Raw genomic sequence first — 20,363 nt, 5'->3', positions numbered from 1 at the left:
ACTAGAGAAAATCGCCCTGATTTACTGAAGGAGCACATCCATAAGTCAGAATTAGTCCATGAAGATTATTAAGTTTATTGAACAATGTAAGTACTAGAGTTGCTGAGATTGCCAACAGCCATGTTTCCTCTTTTTCTTCCATTATCTTAAAAAGCACACAATGAAAGGGAGTAAATGGAAGCAAAATAAGTATGTAACAAAAGAAGACTACAATTTTTACCATGAGATTATAGTTTTTGTTACCAGTAAAACAGGTTTCAGGTGTGTCACATGCTAAAAAACACATAAATGCTACATTAGTCTTATGATGGTCAAAACATTTTCATCCCAAACAGTACTGGCCAATATGACACTTAAACACCGTGTACACATGTGCACAAGCAGTAGAGAACTGGGGTTCACAGTCAACTCACCAAAGATTCTCCGACTGCTTTTGTTTCATAGCTTAGTATTTCAAGAATAAAAATCTTGTATTCTCTGTCCTCTATTCTGTAAATATTTACCCACTTTCCCCAAGTAATTCATGCCTATTCGCACATTATGGTGAGGGTACGGGTGGAGTGACAAGTAGAAAAAGATCATATCAGGTATAGACATGTCAAGTGTTGCACTCATCTCATGGATGGAGGACGGGGAATTGAAGGAACCGAAGACCTCAGTTATATTTTGGAAAGTTTTTATTTATTCTTAAAAAGGAAGATGTAGAATTTTCTTTAGAGATCATCAATTAATATTCAATCCTCCTGTAGATGATTTGCTATAGATTATGTATTACAGAATTATACACCTGAAACCTATGTAACTTTACTAACAATTGTCACCCTGATAAACTTTAATTAAAAAAACAAAAAGAAAAAGACAAACCAAACTGTTAACCCTACTGAAATGTTCAAGGGTAAAATGTATATCAGCGTATCAGCTTCTATGCTTGAAAGGCCTGCGAACCAGGCAACAGTTCAACAGTTTCCTTTAGTAGCTCCATCTTCCTTATATAACTCAGAAGCTGGAGACACGCCGGAGCCATCAGGCTTTGCTTCTTTAGTCCCTCCCCTAAGACTAAAAATACCCCAGCCATCTGGTGCCTAGCACAGTACATGCCAACATCAGTTTTGCCCTAAGGAATTTGGACAGAGTTTCGAGGTGACAGAGTGAGACCTTATGGAAGGGGCTCACCTCTAGTGGACCTCTCTGTCTTGCCCAGCTGCTTCCTCACCAGCTTACAGTTGACTGGTGAACAAGAAAAGACAGCGGAGGTGAGTCCCAGGGAAGGGAGAGGGCTCCTCCAAACTCCTCAGAATCACTGAAATGCAGTTGGACGACAGTAGCAGGATGAGGGGTAAGAGAAAAGTGGTAAATCTGGTGGGATTTTACATTTCTAACATGCCAACGAAGAGATAATACATTCGTCTGACCCCAAAAGAAAATGCATAAAAATGCCTGTAGCTTTACAGTGTATTCACACTCATTTTTTAAATAATAAGAGGAAACAACAATGAATATATGATAAGAGAAATACGCCCCAACAATGATTATTTCCCAACTAAAAGCTTTACAAGACTGCCTTCTTTACACATGGAAAAAGGAGAGTGTTTGGGGGAAGTTGGGCTAATAAGGACTTTGGCGTAGATTAAGGATTTCTCAAACAGCAAGGAAACTGACCTAGGGAACTCTACCTAACAGTGCAGATCACAGCTTATTAATTTTGACCTTGCTTCTCGTAAACAGAATATTTGTTACTTTGTCATGAAAAGCTATGGGTAATAATATCAACATCAATTATTTTTATATATTATAGTTCCCAAGAATAAGATACTGGAAACTGATCATGTTTTGCCAAAATATTCATGAGTATAATGGCTACATTTTATCATAAACAGCAGACTCCTGTTCAAGGCAACAGCTTCCTATTGCACACCCGTGGTCCATCTCACACCTGAACTGCCCTCTATACTCAGGAAGCCACAAGATCAACACTGTACCAGTGCATATTTCCCTCTGAAATACTACTTTGCTGTAAAAATATCATTATCATACATCACAAAGACCTTGATTAAAAGTTTTTAAAGAGGCTCTATTGCTAAAGATTCTTGACTCTTCCAGGAGGAACATGAAGCTAGAACAAAACTGTGAGTCACTGGTGGCCGGCGACCCATGCCTGCTACTTTCCACAGGCATCGTTCTGAAACCTTTGCCACCATGTGGAGGTCATGCCCACCACACCATTGTGTGTGCCCACTATGGCCCTTTCCTTAATAGCAGTGACCTCATCTTCCTTCTAGGGCACAAATATAATAGCACTATTATCAGAGACAGGTTGCGACAACTCTCTGAAAGGCCAGGGAGTCTCACAGTTCACCCGTTTCTGAGGACTGCGCTGCCCTATGGGTTGCTGGCGACCAGTCAATGAATCCTGCTTTATTTGTTTAAATGTTACGGTTACTTAATTAAACCTACATCATTTATATACCATTGATATTCTGATCTTCATATATTCTGATTTAAAGTGATGTTGCCATGTTTAGAATGACTATTCTTTGGCTTGGCTTTGCGTTTTTCTCTCTTTTTTTCCATTTTGTTTCATAGTCCACTCAACTTTAGTTTTTCCAACTCATTATCTCATGCGTCCACTGCCATCAGTTGGTTATTTTGATAACATACCACACTTAAAAATCTGGTAGCAAATCTCTACTTTGGCGGTCCTGGTTCTTATTACTCAAGTTTTTCATTTAAATATCTTGAAAATTCTTGGAAAATTGCTCAGTTTTGTCTCTGGTATATTATCGAAATCAAAGATATGCCTGACCATGACCATTAATGTTTAAACTCTGGTCCATCTATAAATGACCCACAAAATAAAGGGAGCTTAACTCAGGTCCACATTTAAAATGGCAGCATATCTTTTAAAGACAATAACATCCAAAAACCTGAAAAGCACTGCTTGCCCCATTTAAACAAATGCATTATGTTTCCTAAATGCTTTTGGTGCTAATTTAATCAATTTAAAGAAATATAACTTTCATTTCCAGAACTTTCTTTTGTGCAATATAATAAAACATAAACACAGAGCTGTAGCTTGTTGAAACCTTCTCTTATACTTGACAACAACAGAAATATGTAGTTCTTGTTTTTCAGTGCCTTTTCTAAGATGTCTTTTCCCCCTTTTGTTTACATTCTAAGAAATTCTGCCAGGTTGCGGTTTAGTGACAGCACGTCTGGGATCACAAATTACTGCTGAGTAAGAAGGGTCTCAAATGCCTGAGAACCTACCTCTAGGCTGGTGTTCCTGGGAAAATGTTGCAGCAGAAAGTGACAAATGTCACTGCACAGCGGCTTGACTGACACACTGGCATTTTCTTTGAACACACCCATTCTCATTCAAGTCAGACAGAGAAGTTCTCTTACCTTCCATGCACCTTTATGTCTGAGATCGCATAAAAGTAGCGTGCCAAGTGTAGCTCATCTACAAATATTTCCCCGACGGCTGGTCTCAAAAGCCTTATCCTCAGGTCTGTGACTGTAAAGAAATCTCTGAGTTTCTTGGTGGTATCCAGCTGTCCATAGAGGGAAGCCATATTGCGTAGCCAGGGTCCAGCAAAAAACGCGAACCTGTCTTTGATTTCAAAGTGGATTATCTTGCTATTTGTCATATACCCCGTGGAGTACTCTTCGGTGCAAATGATTTCTAAGACCGTATGCTGTGATAAATCCTTCACGGATTTAGGGTCCATGTGAAAAGCATCCAAGCAGTCTGTGGCGTAATACTGATAGGGCTGCCATGTTCGTCCATAATCAAGAGATTTCTCCAGGATCATTTGGTCTGGACGCCCCGATTCAAAGGTGATAACTATGTTGTCCGTGAGCTCAATGGTTTTGCTCCAAGACAGAGTGATGTTAACTTGAAGAGGCTTGGGATAGTCTTTCCAAGTAGCAGACTGCCAAAATGTGGAGGGATGTCTTCCTTCAAAATCAAACATCAGCTCAGGGGGATGTGCCAACTCAGGGGTACTTGCATCACACTCATTATTGCACATGTAGGGGTTGCCCTGTGGAAGAAGAACAAAAGAGGGTCCATCAAGACATGGGTTTGACACAAGTCTTGCCATATTGCTGTTGCTGAGTCAGAGGGTAGGAAAGATAGGAAATAAAAACTGTTTGCAGTAATCATTTTTATTCGTCCTCACTGCATTCTTCTAGTGAAAAAAAATTTTAAAAGAAGCACTATGGCAATTTTCTTGCCTTGTTTCCTTCCATGGGCTTTAAGAAATGAAAACAATTTATTTATCCCATGTGTTAGACCTATAATGTGGTCCCGGAAGCACAAAGGAGACATTGAGCAACTAACATCTCAATACCTTGACATCTCTTAGAAAGACACTTTAGAAAAAGCAAGGGAATTCCTCCCTGCCTCAAGGACATTCCTCAAGAACGCAGTTCTTTAAAAAGTCATTTTTCAAGCAGAGCTTTAGAATTAGCAATGAACCGTAGGTACCTGTGTCCTGTTTGGGAAACAATACCCCAATGCAACATTCAGCTTCTTTCTGGTTTACTTCAAATCCATCACACTTAACTGGGTCCCTGCTTCATAAAGCCTGCTTTTAAAGCATTTACTTTGTCCACCACAAATCATTAAAATGTGGTCTACTATAGGCTCTGGGGCTTGGTCCAAACATCTGCCATCCCATTAGCTAGAGGCAGGAGGATTGCTCAGGAAAGACTTGGAGCAGGTGTGTACTACAACTTAGCATGACAGGAAAATCCAGTACTAAATTAGAAGGGTGTTGCAAAGAGCTGTGGGCACTTGATGTGTCCCTCTGTGCCAGCCCACAGTCAGCTCTCTATGGATGTTGGCCATTATTGTTATTTTCCCTCTCACAAAGCCTACTTTCCTTCACAGTCCATTCAACCAAGAAACTAGAAAGCAGTCTTCTTGTCAGATCACAAGTGATAACACCATTTATGCTACACTAAGTGGCTGCCCTCCATTCTCATCAGTAGATCCTATGGCAAACAACTTGCTCCCCAATTTTTGTTTAAGAAAACAAATGTGGTCATTTGGAGTCAACTATTCATGTATTTCTCTCTAATCCTGTAGTGGATAATTGAAAGCATGGATACGTGAAAGGATAGATCCTCTGACAATGTCTTTAGCCTTTCTCTTTTAACTATAATTTGATTTTTTTTCATTTTTCATGAACTGAGAGTTTTTCATCATACCTGCAGGATGCATGAGCTGGGTCTCAAATAATGAATTTACACTTTAGACATCGATGCTCAGTTACCGGCTGACTCCTGTGAAATGTAAGATGAACATTGGAGAATTGCTTTGGCTTCCCTAGAGGCCACTTTCTCTTACCTAGTCAGCTAATACTTTCACTCTCTCTTTCCCATTAATGCAACTGAATCCTCGAGCTGGCAACAGGTTTGGGGGACTCAAGTATAACTGAGATGGGGCAGGAGAAAGAAGAGAAGGTACATTATTTGAGGAACAGAACTGTTTCAAAAATACATTCAAGGCATCAGTGATAATAGAAATGTTTCTGTATTTCTGTCTCGAATTTCAATTCCCTATTCCTGATCCCAGAGTTTGTGGTACTATTTATAGTATCCCCTTCAAAACGAGCCAAGAGGGTAAAATAAGTTTCTCTTCCAGGTGGAATAAATCACCAAATTTATTATTATTTAAACTGTTTTACGCATACCAGAGAGCCAAATGCAAAGCTCTGCAAACAGGCAAGGGCTTTTTATGGAGGGCTATACATATTGTGGAATCTGTCAGGATTTATAAATTCTAAATATATGTAAATGCACATTTTACTGGAAGGGGTCAGATTTACACAAATCACACCTTCATTTAAATTTACTGAAAAAATATGGTCCCTTCAAAATCTATCAGGATGTCGACATCTGCACAATCATTAGCTTGGATGCTAACACCTTCCTTCTGACAAAAGCATCTTCATTTGAGGTCAAGGGTATCAACTCTGCAGGATGCACCGAGTGAGTTATCAGACATTTGCAGTAAGTCGTGTCGAAAGACAGAACTTCTTTGACTTCAGCACATTTGCACAGAGTTTCTCAGATGGGCATAGAGTGCTGAGATAAAGAAGGAGGCACAGCAGGTTGATTCTGGAAATAGGTCAATACGAGCAAACCTGTCTTAGAAAATATACTTGAAGATCCCTGTCTAAAATGCACTCATAGGTACATTCAATAAAAGGTGTTGACAATAACCACCATTTATTTACCACTTAGGGGTCAGACACTTTAAGTACAGTATCCTGGGTTATACTTTCCATGCCTACCTTACAGAAGAGGAAGCTGAGTCGTGAGGCAGCATCAGTGACTTGCCCAAGGTCACAAAGCAAAGCGAGTCAGAGGCAGAGTCAGGATCTGCTTCCCCTGCCCTGCCATGGCCTGTTCAACTTCCAAGTCAGTGGATTCCCTATGATGCAACCCTGTCTTAGAACAGAGTTGTCTGGTGAGTTTGGGACACACAGCCTAAGATGTGCTCCTCTTTGAGAGCCCTAATGAGCATTATCATACATCTGAGATGCCAGGAAGTGAAGAACCTTCCTTAGCTTCGCGCAATACCTAGTTTCAGAAGCTTCTGATCACAGAGCCTCTTTTTGGTTTAGTAACCTCTACTTATACAGCACATAGCTAGTGTCTGTAGAGCATCCTTGGAGAGTCTCTGCTTTATATGACTCTTAAAATGATAAACATGTGGACGCCGAACAGCACTGCACAACCCGACGCTTTAGTCCGTTAATGAAGACATGCCCACGTCAAGCACTCAGTGTCTGTGTTTGTACCACAGGGCTTCCACTGGGGCTCAGCAGGACAGTCAGCTCAGGAGAAATGCTTGCATTTACATCAAGTTGTCAGCCAACAAAATGCATGCCGGGACAAAGAGACAATTTCATTGCTTTGCAGGGATCTGGTGCTTTAGGCACCTGAAAAATGAGAGAAAAGCTTCATGCATTCAATAATGATTTATTGATTGCTTACTATATCAACTATATTTAAGGCACTTGTCTTGAATCTCAAGATACAGGAGTAAACAAATTCAAGTCCTTGCTTTCAGCAGAGCGTCCATCTTAGTTGGAGGCTATGCACTGAGTAAAGAAATATTTAATGTTTCGTGATGTTACATGTTGATAACTGCTATGCAGGAAAATAAAGCCTGCTAAATAAAGGGAAGAATCATGTTGGGGAAGGAATACTAATTGTAATTTATATTGGGAGGTCGGAGCAAGTCTCTCCTCAACATGTCACATTTGAGCAGATTAAGAACAATTCCCAGTTTTCAGTGGAGATAACCAGAGGTTGACCACAATGACAGTTTTGTCCTTCATCTTTCTGACTCTTGACTTAGTGATAATTTCAGCAGCATAACAACTTATTGAAATTGATGAGTAAACAAATAATTTCAAATGAGAATCTATACCAAATGACTGTAGATACCAAAAATAAATAAATAAATAAATAAATAAATAAATAAATAAATAAATAAATAAAAAATCAATTGAACCATTCTTATTTCATAGTACTCATGCTCTTTAGATTAATGATATGATAGCCTTGAACATAACTTACTGAGAGACAATGACATTGAGAGAAAATTAGCAGGAAAAAAAAAAATTATTCTAGTCCCCTGAGCAGAAACCTTGCATTTCAGGTAACAGAGAAAGGAAAAGAAAAATGAAAAACCAAAGAAGCTGAAAATGTTACCATTCTAGAAAGAAAAAGCTGGAAGAGAGACTTTATGCTAAAATATTTAGTATAACTGTTTCACTTGGGCGTGCTCTATAATACTGTTTTTACAGAGAATTACCAACGGAAAACAATTACTGTTAAAGGGATTAGATTAATTAAATTTTCAACTACTTCAACCCTACCCTAATCCTCTCTAATATCATCAACAATGAAATTTATATAAGAAAAATAACTTCCCCCTACTTGTGAAAACAGAATACTTCTTGCTGCTAAATCCAACAGATTCAGGCGTTAGCAAGTATACGTAATTATTTTGTAGCCAGCAGGCAGCCTTACATAGATCTTAATAAGTCATACAAGCAACAGAGCCTTAACTGATTGTCTATGGACAAAGTAGAAACACTTAGGACTGTGCAGACAATATTTACACCATTAAAAGATGCCTTCATAATTAAACAGAGATTGCTGTTAAATATTTTTATGACAATTAGAAGAGGAAGAAGATTGTGATGCTTAATTCTGTGTGAAAAACAACTAATATTTTACCTCTGGGAATACTGAAGTTAGTTATTAATTAGCATGGTAGCCAAAGTGGAATATGCTGTTATTCTTCCCTTTCAGGACTTAAGGGATAAATCATATTTGAGATATGCTTTCATTGTTTGTTGATGGAAGTGCCTTTCTTCTAACAAGTGACACTTTGAAAAGAATATCCTTTCACCTAAGATGTGCTAGACCCTTCAGAGTTAAAAAAAAGAAAATCCTACATAAGCAGTATTAATATAATAATACCTGTGGATCCTGCCATTTTGAACTTGCCCTTCCCATCGTATTGGCAAACTATTGGGAATGACAGTTGGCAACGTAGGGAATTCTAATGGGAGATTTGCTACTGAACTATAAGTTCCATGCCAAGCAGGCATGCATGTACTTCCAAGTGGTTGTGAGAAGCCTTTGGGCTAACACTTACACTGATTGTGCAAAACAGTGAGACGGAGCTACCTCACACCCATTTGCATCTGGCTAGTCCCTGCCTGTTTTATTGGTAAGTGACAGTCAAAAACAAACAAACAAAGGCAAGCAGAGCAGAAACAGCATTCTGGGATAGCACACCCAACCTGTTCTCACTGTGACTCTGAAATAGATATTGCTCTGGTTTTGCCAATGCACGGCTTTAAAAGGGTGAAGAAAGTGGTAACACAGCCGTCCGCTCATCTCTCAGAGAGATGAACCATGAGCACCATGCTGTAACTGCTAGGACGGGCTCTCATCTTGAGGAGATGGCTTCCTTGTCTCCTCTGTCATTACAGCTCATTGGGAGCCAACCAAGGACAGTTTCTGGGAGGCTGGTGATTGGCCTCTTTCTATCAGAGGTGTAATTTTTGGTGGGCGGCACCCTATTCCCAGTCCCTTCATGGTCACTCCTCCTTTCCCCGAGTTCTCTCTGCTCCCGATTCTTGCTCAGCTATAACATGGGAAAGAACCATCCTTTACGATTTTTCTGAAGACACTCTTATGACTCTGAGTCTGAAAGCTGATGTCTGTTGGTCACGTTGAGGAGCTCCCTTCAGGTCTTAGAGTTTCGTCACTGGCTGTCGTGTGGGAGACCCTGCTCGCTCCGCCATTTGTCGTGCGAGGTGGCCTGCAGGGTCTCAGCTCCCGCTCCCCACATAAGAACGCAGGATAGGGTGAGGCCAAAAAGGAACACCCACGGAGCCATAGGTAGGGGAGTCATACCACTATAGTCTCACTGGAGGCTGGATTCACACAACCTGCAACCTGCCGTCTGCTTCTCTGCCTGCCAACCAAGCGACTGACTTTCTCAACTCACGACTTGACTCCCCAGAGCAGCTGTGGCAGTTATATCAGTGGCTAATTGGCTAACTGGTTACAGCTGATGGCCAATTAGCCACAGCTGACGGCCGTCTACTACCCGAGCCAGCACCTATCCACGTGAGGCCAAGAGCCTGGAAACTGCTCTCTGGGACTCTGTCCCCACACTGGCATTAGGGAGAACGGGAAGAAATCATAACCAGAGGTTAAGTCCAATCCAAGATGGTGGACATCTGCTCTGAAATCTGAAAGATAAGTGTCAGCACCATGCATACTGACAGGCCTTGATGCCCACAGTTACGGGGATCAACTCTGTATGCCCTCAGACAGGTACAGACCACAAGGCAACATATTTTTTGGACATAAAATGTAGCAATCTCTACAAATGACCACGTGATCTCATTTGTAACCTGCCCTGTTAACTGGCATTTGGGTCCCAATGTGGGGTATACACACGGTAACAATATAGCCTGAATACTATGGGACTGTCCCAACTTTAGATATTCTGAAACTGCTGTGACATAAGTACCTATGTATTTGTCAGAGCAGGAGTTCTAAATTTCAGTTTGGGAAATAGGGCCACTCTAAGAATAACAGAGGATAAAGAGCTTTGTTTTTGAACTCCAGAGTTAAAAACTGCTCCATTTTCTAACAAAACCCCTTGCTCATCACAAAGATTTCTCCTTGGCATAAACACAGGCTTAAGGCCTGATTGAAGCTGTTGCTTGTTTCAATCTGCTCCCTGACAATACTAACACTGTGTGAACTTTTCTACTCAGGAATAAAGGCAGGAGGGCTTAACCTTTCTGCAATGAGAATACTAGAAGCCATATCACAGATTATAGGCCATAATAGACACCTGTGTAAATCCCCACAGAGGATTATAGTTAGGATTTTCAAACGGGTGAAGGCAGCAGAGGTCAAGAAGCCCAACCAAGTTTCTAAACAGGAGCCAAATACATTCTCAAGCCACAAGCCACAAATGCAATCGAAATATATACTTTGCATATACTGAAGAAGCAATGGATATTAATGAATCAAGTGGGTTTGAAAGTGAATGGCTATAGAAAACACTGTGGTAAGATGACACTTGTGGGGGCAGAGCCCCAGAAAGTAGTTTCCAGGCTCTCAGCCTCACATAGACAGGTGCTGGCTCAGGTAGTAAATGGCCAACTGTGATTGCATGGCCATCAGCTGTGGCTAGTTGGCTGTCAGCTGTAACCAGTGAGCCATTAGCCACTAATATAACTGCTGTGGCTATGCTAGGAGAGAGAGGAAAGAGAGAAAGAATGGGGCTAGCAAGAAGATGGTGGCTGGGCTGGCAAGCGCGGATGGCGGTTTGCGGACAGTGTGGATTCAGCCTCCAGTGAGAGTATAGTGCCGCCAGAGACAATATAGTGGTATGACTCCCCTACCTATGGCTCCGTGGGTGTTCCTTTTTGGCCTCACCATATCCTGCGTTCTTATGGGGGGAGCGGGACCAGAGACCCAGCAGGGTCCCCTGCATGACAACACTATTGGTAGGAAAACTGCTTTTTTAAATCTTATTTTCTTAAAAAAATATCACTTAAAATCATTGGTACAATATATTCTTATACATACTCTTGAAATAGATCAGAACACAGACATTTAAATCTTAACACAGCGCTGAAATGAGCTGTCTGCATTTTAAAGTTAAAGTAACTTGAAGGAGTTAAAACATCATGAAGGTGAGAATGTTCTGAGTCCTGATACTGTCACATATTGTGATGTTTGGTCTGAGCATTTTGAATCCTGAGAGTTCTGACTTGATTCTCACAAATGAGTTCCTTCTTCTCTCACATGAGCAAGCAAGTCCAAGACCCACTTGAAGTCCATTTTCTGAAAGACCCCAGACTTAAGAGAGTATAAGAAAACCAAACCATCCTCTGCTGAAGTGATCACTTCATCATGAGAAGCATGAAGAGAACTTCCTAATGTCACACTTTCCAAAGGGATTGGTTTCTAGTGAGTCTATTCTGATTCCTCATACTCCTCATTCCTTTCAACCTCCTCTCTTCCAAATTCACCAGGTGTTGACTGGGTACCCACTATGTTAGAGGCATTGTGAAGAACACAGAAATAATGCAACAAAATGCTTGCAGTTCAGTGTTGGAGATCACACGTTTCTCAAATCGGTTACTCATGCCCCTAGAGAGAGTACTGGGTGTTCTTGGGGGGAACAGTCACCAACAACATTGTGCAACTTCCTGGAGTGTCCATTTCACCCCTGGACACAAAATTAAACATATCTTTGTATGTTTAAAAAAGACATTTTACGAAGTGAAATGTAAAAGGAATTTGCAAGCATTTTGGGGGGAAAAAAACCACAAAGACATTTCACGCTTGGGGCTGATTTGGAGGTAAGTGTCAAAACCCACTGAACAGAGTTCGAAGCAGGAAGAGTCTGGAAGGCTTGGCATGGTGTTAATTTATTCCATTCCACCCCCCTTCCCATATATAATGTATTTCACACAAACCTGGATAGCCTTACCAAGACTGAGCGTTGTGAGTTAAACCATCCTAGCAGCAAATTCAGCCTGAAAATATTTGCTGCATTCCACGACTATGGCAATCTGGGTGGCATTCTCCATACACTAAAATCACCATATTAAAAAAAAAAAGTGAACTTGTCATTCTTGTCATGAGTTGTAATATATACTATGTATTGCTGTCGTATGTAAACTTTACGGTACATAGGAAATACATGGTGAGTTCAGCACCACACATAGGAATTCTGGTTAAATAGATTGGGTTGGACCTAGGCACCCAATCTAACAAGTACCCTAGTTGATTCTGACGCAGACACCCTCTAGACCACACCAGTGGTCTAGACAAACACTGGTGTATTGCTTATTGAGAACCAAGGCTCTGGGTTAGACCTGTCTAGTTTGAATCTCAGCTCTACTACATAGCTATTATGTAACTTTGGACAAGCTACTTTTGATTTCTTCTTCTTTAAATTCAATATAATCATCTGTATTTCATGGTGTTAATTTGAGATAAAATTACAGAACGCATGTGAGGTGTTTAGCATCTCCTAGACATGCAGTGAGCGCACAATAATTAGTAGTTAGCATTGAACATGCCCTCCTACTATGTTTCTTGACTCTGAGAATGACAACTTCTTCCATTTCCCAAGCAGGAAACCTGGGGATCTTCTCATATTCTTTCTTTTTCCTCAGTCTCTTCAGCAACAGAGCTCTCTAGATGCAACCCATCACCACAGCTTTGTTCTCACCACCAATGCTTGCTTTGGTTTTTTAAATACTAAGGAGTTTTCTCCTGAATTACTATAATAGACTCTTAAATGATCTCTCCCCATATTATATTGCCCTCTTACAGTCTATTCTCTACATAGCTCTGCTAGTGAGCTTTCTAAAATCCACTAACTGTATCATGCCTCCTGTTGAAGCTCTTTAAGGGATTTCTCACTACCTTCAGGAGTACAGTTCAAATTACTTACTGTATTCCTTACCATGGTTTGTAAGATCCTTCAAGATCTGACCTCTGTAGTTGTTATTTTATGTCTTTTTTACTCACTCATGGTCATACTTCATAAGTCAAGCAAACCAACCTATGAGTGCGCGTGCGTGCGCGCGTGCACACACACACACACACACACACACACACCATACAGTAGACCATATACATTATCATGCAACTCATTACATTAAGTCCCAATTGTTTATTTTATGTCTCCTCCACTAGAGTGCTGTGAGAAGAATTGGTACATAATAAGTGTGGAACAAAATTTTACGAATATAAATAAAGGAAAGCAGAAAGATAGGAAGGCAGGGAGGGATAGGGTAACTTAAGTAGATTGGAAAGTATTGGAGGGATGGGGGGTATTTGCCCACAGGTTGGTGATTGGGGATCACATAGATTACCAAGCTTAGAGAACTACTCAGCCCCCTAAGTTGTAGAAGGAATTTATATGATGTCACAAACAGTGTAAAACAAAATAAAACCAAACAAAAAACAAAAAGGCCAACTCCAAGTGCAGAGTGGCTGTGTGTGTGATTGATACAGTTACTGGGACTTTTGGAGAGGTTGGAGGACAAAGACAAATGGCACGAGCTGCAATTATGTCCCAGTCCTTTCCTGGTGTTCATTTTGTCTTCGTTTTTCTCCATCACTCACAGCAGTATTTCTCCTAGTGGCTTTAGAACTGAAGATCTCTTTTCCTCACCTCATCTTGCCTTACTTATCCAAATCGAAGCATCCCTGTGAAATTACAGGAATCACTGAATCCTAAGAATTTGATTTTGTTCTTGGGTAGTTATGAAGAACTAAATAAAACCGAGGGAAGAAGCAGTGAGTGAGGAAGTAGTTGAAATTTTACATGCCCAGGCATGGAAGTGTCTCCGTGATGCAAATCCTTGAAAAAAAATGTAAGATGTGATAAAGTGGAAATGGGTGGAGAACAAGGAACATACATATTTTGCCGAAGAGGAAATGGTCTTTCTTTATTGTGCTGCAGCTTAAATGGCTCTCTGATTACAGGGATCCTGAAAATTCTACCTGGGCCCAGAGGTTGATTCATTAGGAAACTAATGAAATTTACACCTCAAAGCTGCTCAATTACACAAGCCGCATCTCAGGCTTTGTCGCTAAGTGTGTGCTTGTAGTTTTACATTTCTCTCTCTCTCTCTCTCTCTCTCTCAAAGATTTTATTGGGGGAGGGGAACAGGACTTTATTGGAGAACAATGTGTACTTCCAGGACTTTCTCCAAGCCAAGGTTTGTAAAAAAAGGGCTCCAGAATGGTATTGGCTCTAGGCTCGTAAAATCTAGTCCACACTGTCTGGGATGTAGGTAGTGTATTCCAGGGCCTATTGAACGAAAGCTAAGTTTTCTTTCTTCCTTTCTAGTCCTTCATTTCAATTAATTTCACTCCCTTTTCCCCCCTAAGATATGCCATCTCAGCATTACCACCTGAAATACATTTTCTCTAAATCCAATTTTCTTGCTCAAATTCATACCTGAGATATAGCTGTATCTAATATTGACAGAATCTACCAATATTTATTATATTTATAATTTTCCAATATTTCATTAAAATGCAAACTATTTTTATTCAGATCAACAGACACATAATTATCTTGGCATATTACTAACAACAAATATAATCTTCGTTTATTTGTAAGGCTGGAGTGGCTGTTAGTCTACCAGAGCTACCGTCAGGAACTAAAGTAAATTAAGTAACAAAGATATTAAGCAGCTATCATGTGCCAAGCATTATGTTACTTGTTATAGATTAATTTCTATCAAGCTTGATTCTCCCTTATCAGCTACAATGTAGCAGCAAGACAAAACTGAGAAAGATGTATCATTTTGAAAATAAGAAAATGTATTATAGAGGGCTATTTTGAGTAGGTTATATAGAAATGAATTGTCTAATTTGCAGACAATATGTGCAAAAATTTATTATTAAAGAGGGGTATAAAAGTTAAGAAATCATTATAAATGATTTAGAAGAGTTGGAGTCTTGGTTTTCAAAGATATCTCAGGTTTGCATAGGTGAAGAAGACATTCTCTTTTTGGAATGGAGAATGGGTCCATATGAATTCTTTATGCCTCAGAGGTTTTCTCATCTGTGTAATACGAATAATAATGGTACACTTTCACAGTGCTTTTGTGAGGACTAAATGAGCTAGCATGTAAAAAGAGCTTAGCAAGATGCCTGGCACATAATAAGACTTCAATAAATGCCAGCAATTACTCTTATTATCACCCCTGTCATCACTATCATTGCTATTCTTAACTATGACCTTTTCAACTTGTCATCTCATAAAAGCCTCCTTTTCAGGGTCCCGTGTGCCACCAAATAGTTCAACCTCAGTTCTTCAAAGGGAGCTAATCAAATGGAAGTGTGAAAGTCAATCTCTTCATAGAATACATAGAATTAGTCATTCTATCGGAGATCCAAATACAGACACACCATTCCTATTATTTATGATGTAACTGTACAAGTTCCCGGATGCCCTTTGTAAATAAATATAAACACATCCCCAGGTGACTCTTACTAAACACCATATCTATCACTCAGTATCAATACTGTTATAGTAGCTACAGCCAATCTAGAAAAACACATAATCCTCCCACCCTGCCAGCCAACTCAGAATACAGTATATGTAAAATCAACCCCGATGGGAAGAGATCAAACCTGAGACTGAATCCACACTCTTGAATTTATGAGCAAAATCAGCTTGGAGAAATTATCTAACATTTTGAGCCTCTGTTTACTCAAGTATACAACAGAGACTATATATATCTCACTCCCAGGTGAAGATTAAAGTAGCTAACCCATTAATAAAAAACAAAAAACAAACAAACAAAAAAACCCACTTAACATAGAAACTGAAATATATACCTCATCAATAACTTTACATGTTCAAATGATAATATTTTGGATATAGATTAGATAAAACATTATTATTAAAATTATTTTACCTGTTTCTTTTTACCTTTGTTAAATTTAAAATTACTTATGTGGCTACATTGTATTTTCATTGGACAATACTGGCTTAAATAGTCAACCAAATGTGATGAAGGAAATTGTTTGGCAATTGACCTTTCACAGTGGTTCCTGGTATTTCTCACAGCTTAAACTGAAATGACATTTCCCATCGATGCCAACAGGTCCTTGATGTGTTTGCTTTGGGCAGAAGTCCAGGAAAGGGGATACATCCCCATCTCCCCCACACACAAAATAGTAATGATAATAAGGATGACGAGTTACATGAGAACAGAAGCCATGGAAAATATAGCCTGACCAGCTGACAAAAACAAAGCCCAAGATGAAAACTAGACTGATAAGGAGTCTTTGAAGAATTATTTGAGCCTGTGTTTTTCATGGTTGGGAAGGCCAAGGGGAGGTAAGCCACAAGGACCAAAAAATTCTCCGAAGATTACATCTAAAAGAATATGAACTGGATGGCCACAAATCAAACTGCAATAAGGATGCACTTATGTGCCTCCAGAAAGGTAATTAGGAATCTCTCAACCTCAATATTAAGTTATTCCAGAATTTAGGGGTAAAGGATGATGTAACTCTGGAGTGATGTATTCTGGACCAACCACGTAGGGATTGATCAACTAACTCCCCTTGGAGAAGAAAGAGCCCATACATTTGATTATAAAGTAAAAATACCCTTTAGTTAGAGCTGGTTATATCGGCAGCTTACAACCCATGGTTGAGTTAAAATACAGAGGGTGCCAAAAAATGTATACACAGTTTAAGAAAGGAAAAGAACTGTATTACAATTTTAATACTCAATATATACCGATAAAAGATGAACACAAGTCATATATATATATATATATACATGTTTTTGGCACCCTTGGTATAATACAGGGTGCTCTAGATATTTGAATGTGTGTACAAAGAGAGAAATAAAAATTTAATCTGACCTCCAAGAAAAATGAAAAGGCAATTCATATCCTAGAGGTTAAAAACATATATATTCTTTTAAAATGCCAGGAGGAAAAAAAAAAAAGTGTGTGTGATCAATAGAGCCAGAGACTTGAGAGAAGGAGTAAGAAAAATCTTAAAAAAACAAACAAAAAAAACACACAAAAACAACAACAACAACAAAACAACAACAACAACAACAAAAAGAAAAATCTTTTTGATTTGTCTTGAAATTGGTTGTCAATGATCTTGGAAATACTTGTTACAATAGAGGGCTGAGGCAGAAGCCATTTTACTAGAGAATGGTGGAATAATAAAAAAAAGAGGGGGGAGAGCAGGGATTCAAAACACTCATTGGAGAAGTCAGAAAATGGGGTAGCATTTTAAATGGGGAAGAGGATCAAGTAATGAATTTTTAAGACTGATGAATGTTTGATGATAGAGCAGAAAGAAATATAGTGGAAAAGGAAAGAATAAACAAACTCATGAAAGAAGGGTTAAGTATGGGAATAAGCTGCTAGTGTCTATGCTGTTATTTTGGAAACAAAAATGAATTTCTAATGCAAAAAGCTCTCTTATTTATTGGCTACATCTTTTTAGTTAGCAGCCAGGATACTCCGTGACTAAAATTATTGAATAAACGTCTCCTTTGTTTCTCACCTTCTAATTTCATTAATCTGCTGTGTTAACTCTCACTAACAGGAACCTATATAAGGATTGATTTTAGGCAATTTCAGATCTTCTTCAATATTAGTTCAGGACCATATCAGAGAAAAACCTATTTGTCCTGAATGGATTGCACTGGTCTACTCAAGTGATTTCAGAACTGGGAAGTCAGAAGATATTGAATTTTAAATATTAGATTATTTTATATTGGACTTTGGATCTAATATTAGATATTAAAGTGTAAAATCACATTGTCCTTATTGCTAGCCTTCTTTTTTATCTTGCTGCAGGATCAGTATTGTTTTAGTACAGTATTTGATGGCTCATGAGCCTACAGGGTGAGGAAAAATACTTACACTACTTATTGAATGGTGGACAGCCCAATCTTTACAATAAATGTTGCCAAACTTTAAACACGGTAATTTATTAACATATGATGGCCAAATTATATTTGACTATTGTAGCAAAAGGAATCTCAAACAAAACGAAACAAATATACCAAGCTAACCTGAAGAAGTGATGACTTTGTTTGAGTCATTTGTGGTATTGCCTTTAAAAAGAAACATTCTGCCAAGAGAGACTGCCTCTGAGCAGTCTGGTATGTTGACACCATATAAAAGGTAGTAAACAAAAACACATGGAGAGGATAATTCTGAGGATCCAAGCTTATAAGACCAAAGTGGGTCACCTCAACACTACTTTTCAACTGTACTATTTTGACATGTCCTAAGAATAATCAATAGTGAGCAATACTTAAAAAAATTAAAACCAGAAACAACATGCGCAATTTTGAACCCTCCAACGAAACACACAAATTTGATTTTTATTGAACTATAAAAAAGGCCCAAATCTCTTCAGGAAAAATACCTTAAATGCATGTATTTAAAACAACAACAATAATAAAAGTTAATATTTATTGGGGACCTATTCTGTGCCAGGATTGTTCTAAGTACTCTCTTTCAAGTACTTTATGTTTATTAAATCATTTAATTCTCAAAACAAATAAGCAAACAAACCAATCCTATGAGCAATATACTGTTATCATTTTATTTTGCAGATTAGGAAACTGGGACTGAAGTCAGCTGGCAAAGTTGCATGATCAGTAATGGCAGAATGTGGATAGAACCAAATCTAAGTTGTGTGTGTGTGTGAGTGTGTGTGTGATCAAAATACTGGTACATTACAATAGTTCCTGAATAAAACCTAACTGATATTTTAATTTTTGTTTAAGTCCCTGATAATCATATTCTTTGTTAACAAGAGTTTAAAATATTTTTCTTAAAATGGTCAAGTGCCAGGCCGGTTAGCATGATGGTAACCACCAATGGAGTACAAAGTGGGGACTGGGTCCTGGAAATAAGAAGGTTATCAGAACAGGTGTTCTTATACCCGAGCAGGACAAGCCAGGAAGAGGGAATCTGTGGCGAGTCCCAAATTGTGGATTCCATGTATTTTAAATCCCTGCTACCTAAAACCAGGATTTATCCTAGAACTTGGAGTGAAGCTAGGCTGGCAAGTCTGTCTAAAGCCAAGATACCCCAATTATGTGGGCAAGAGGAGAGCTGGGGCCAAGACCCAGACAGGGAATATTCAAAAATTTATTAGGTTCTAGGCGCAGAGGGGAGGACATAGTCCTAGGATAAAAGGGAAGAGTCAGTGAGATAAAAGGCTTATCATACAAAGAGATTGGGAATTGGTGACTGGGATCTTCCTGGGAATATATGGGAAATCTATGGAATGAGCTGGCAAGTGAAGATGATCTTCAGGAAACTTGAATAGAGTAGGATATACCTAAGAGATCTCCGAAGACTATTAGCCCTGTAGGTTCTCTCCCTCATAAGGATTCACCATAGGATTCTAGATTAAAGATGAGAAGTCCCATGGCAAGAAACCTGTCTAATTTTAATCTAGCACTTCCCAGACTTACTTGACAATTAAACCCTGTCATATATTTATTAAAATGACATTGAGCTGGTATTGCATAGACAAGACTTGGGGAAACACTGGGATAGACACTAGTAAGAAGATGGCACAAAGTGGCCCATTAGGGGAGCTGGAGAAAATATGGGAACATCTTTTTCTACTTATATTATCTCAGCCTTTAAAAACTCTTATTTTGATGTTTTATAATGTTCAAAATGTATTAGTTCAGGAGAAGTTCCAAGATGGCAGATTAGAAAGCACCAATGGAGATTTTCAACAAAGGGGGAGAAAGTAAACAAGAAAAAATGTATTCGTGCAGGAGAACCATTATTTACACTATAATTGAGCACACATATATTGAGGGTACCCACTCCCTGCCTTTTACAGATGATAGGCATTTAGCAAATGGGTTTGGAGACAACCAGGAGAGGAATGAGACCAATTTTCGAGTGGATGTTTTTACCCAGAATGCAACCCTAATCTATACAAAGTGGGGGCTTAGCCTCATTCCTCCTCTACTTTTGTTTCTTTTGGTGCTTGTCCAGGATAAATCCAAGCCTTCCATGGTAACTCTTAGCTACTGAATGCTATGGCATTAGTGGTAAGTAGCAATATCAACTTAAACAATGAAGACTTTCAAAGATAATATGAATTCTTGCTCCCTCAGAGTAAATATGAAAATAAATCTAAACATTACCTAGTGCTTTTATTGTGATTTCACTTTTTAAAAGAAATAAATACACCAACAATTAGTTCATATAGAGATCTTCTGAATAGAAATCAATAATACT

General features: G+C 38.9%; 1 protein-coding gene across 13 annotated transcripts in view; it reads right to left on the bottom strand.

The window, feature by feature from the left end:
• The window catches only part of NTNG1 (netrin G1), a 294,202-nt gene that overhangs the window by 134,190 nt on the left and 139,649 nt on the right, over positions 1-20,363 (bottom strand). For all 13 annotated transcript variants that reach the window (XM_074318381.1, XM_074318379.1, XM_074318382.1 and 10 more), the window contains exon 3: positions 3,403-4,043. In XM_074318381.1, the coding sequence (XP_074174482.1) occupies positions 3,403-4,043 (641 nt within the window). The remainder of the gene's footprint in view (positions 1-3,402; positions 4,044-20,363) is intronic.

The sequence above is a fragment of the Rhinolophus sinicus genome, linkage group LG14, assembly GCF_036562045.2.
Source record: "Rhinolophus sinicus isolate RSC01 linkage group LG14, ASM3656204v1, whole genome shotgun sequence".
Lineage (NCBI taxonomy): Eukaryota > Metazoa > Chordata > Mammalia > Chiroptera > Rhinolophidae > Rhinolophus > Rhinolophus sinicus.
This window is presented reverse-complemented; position numbering and strand designations above follow the sequence as displayed.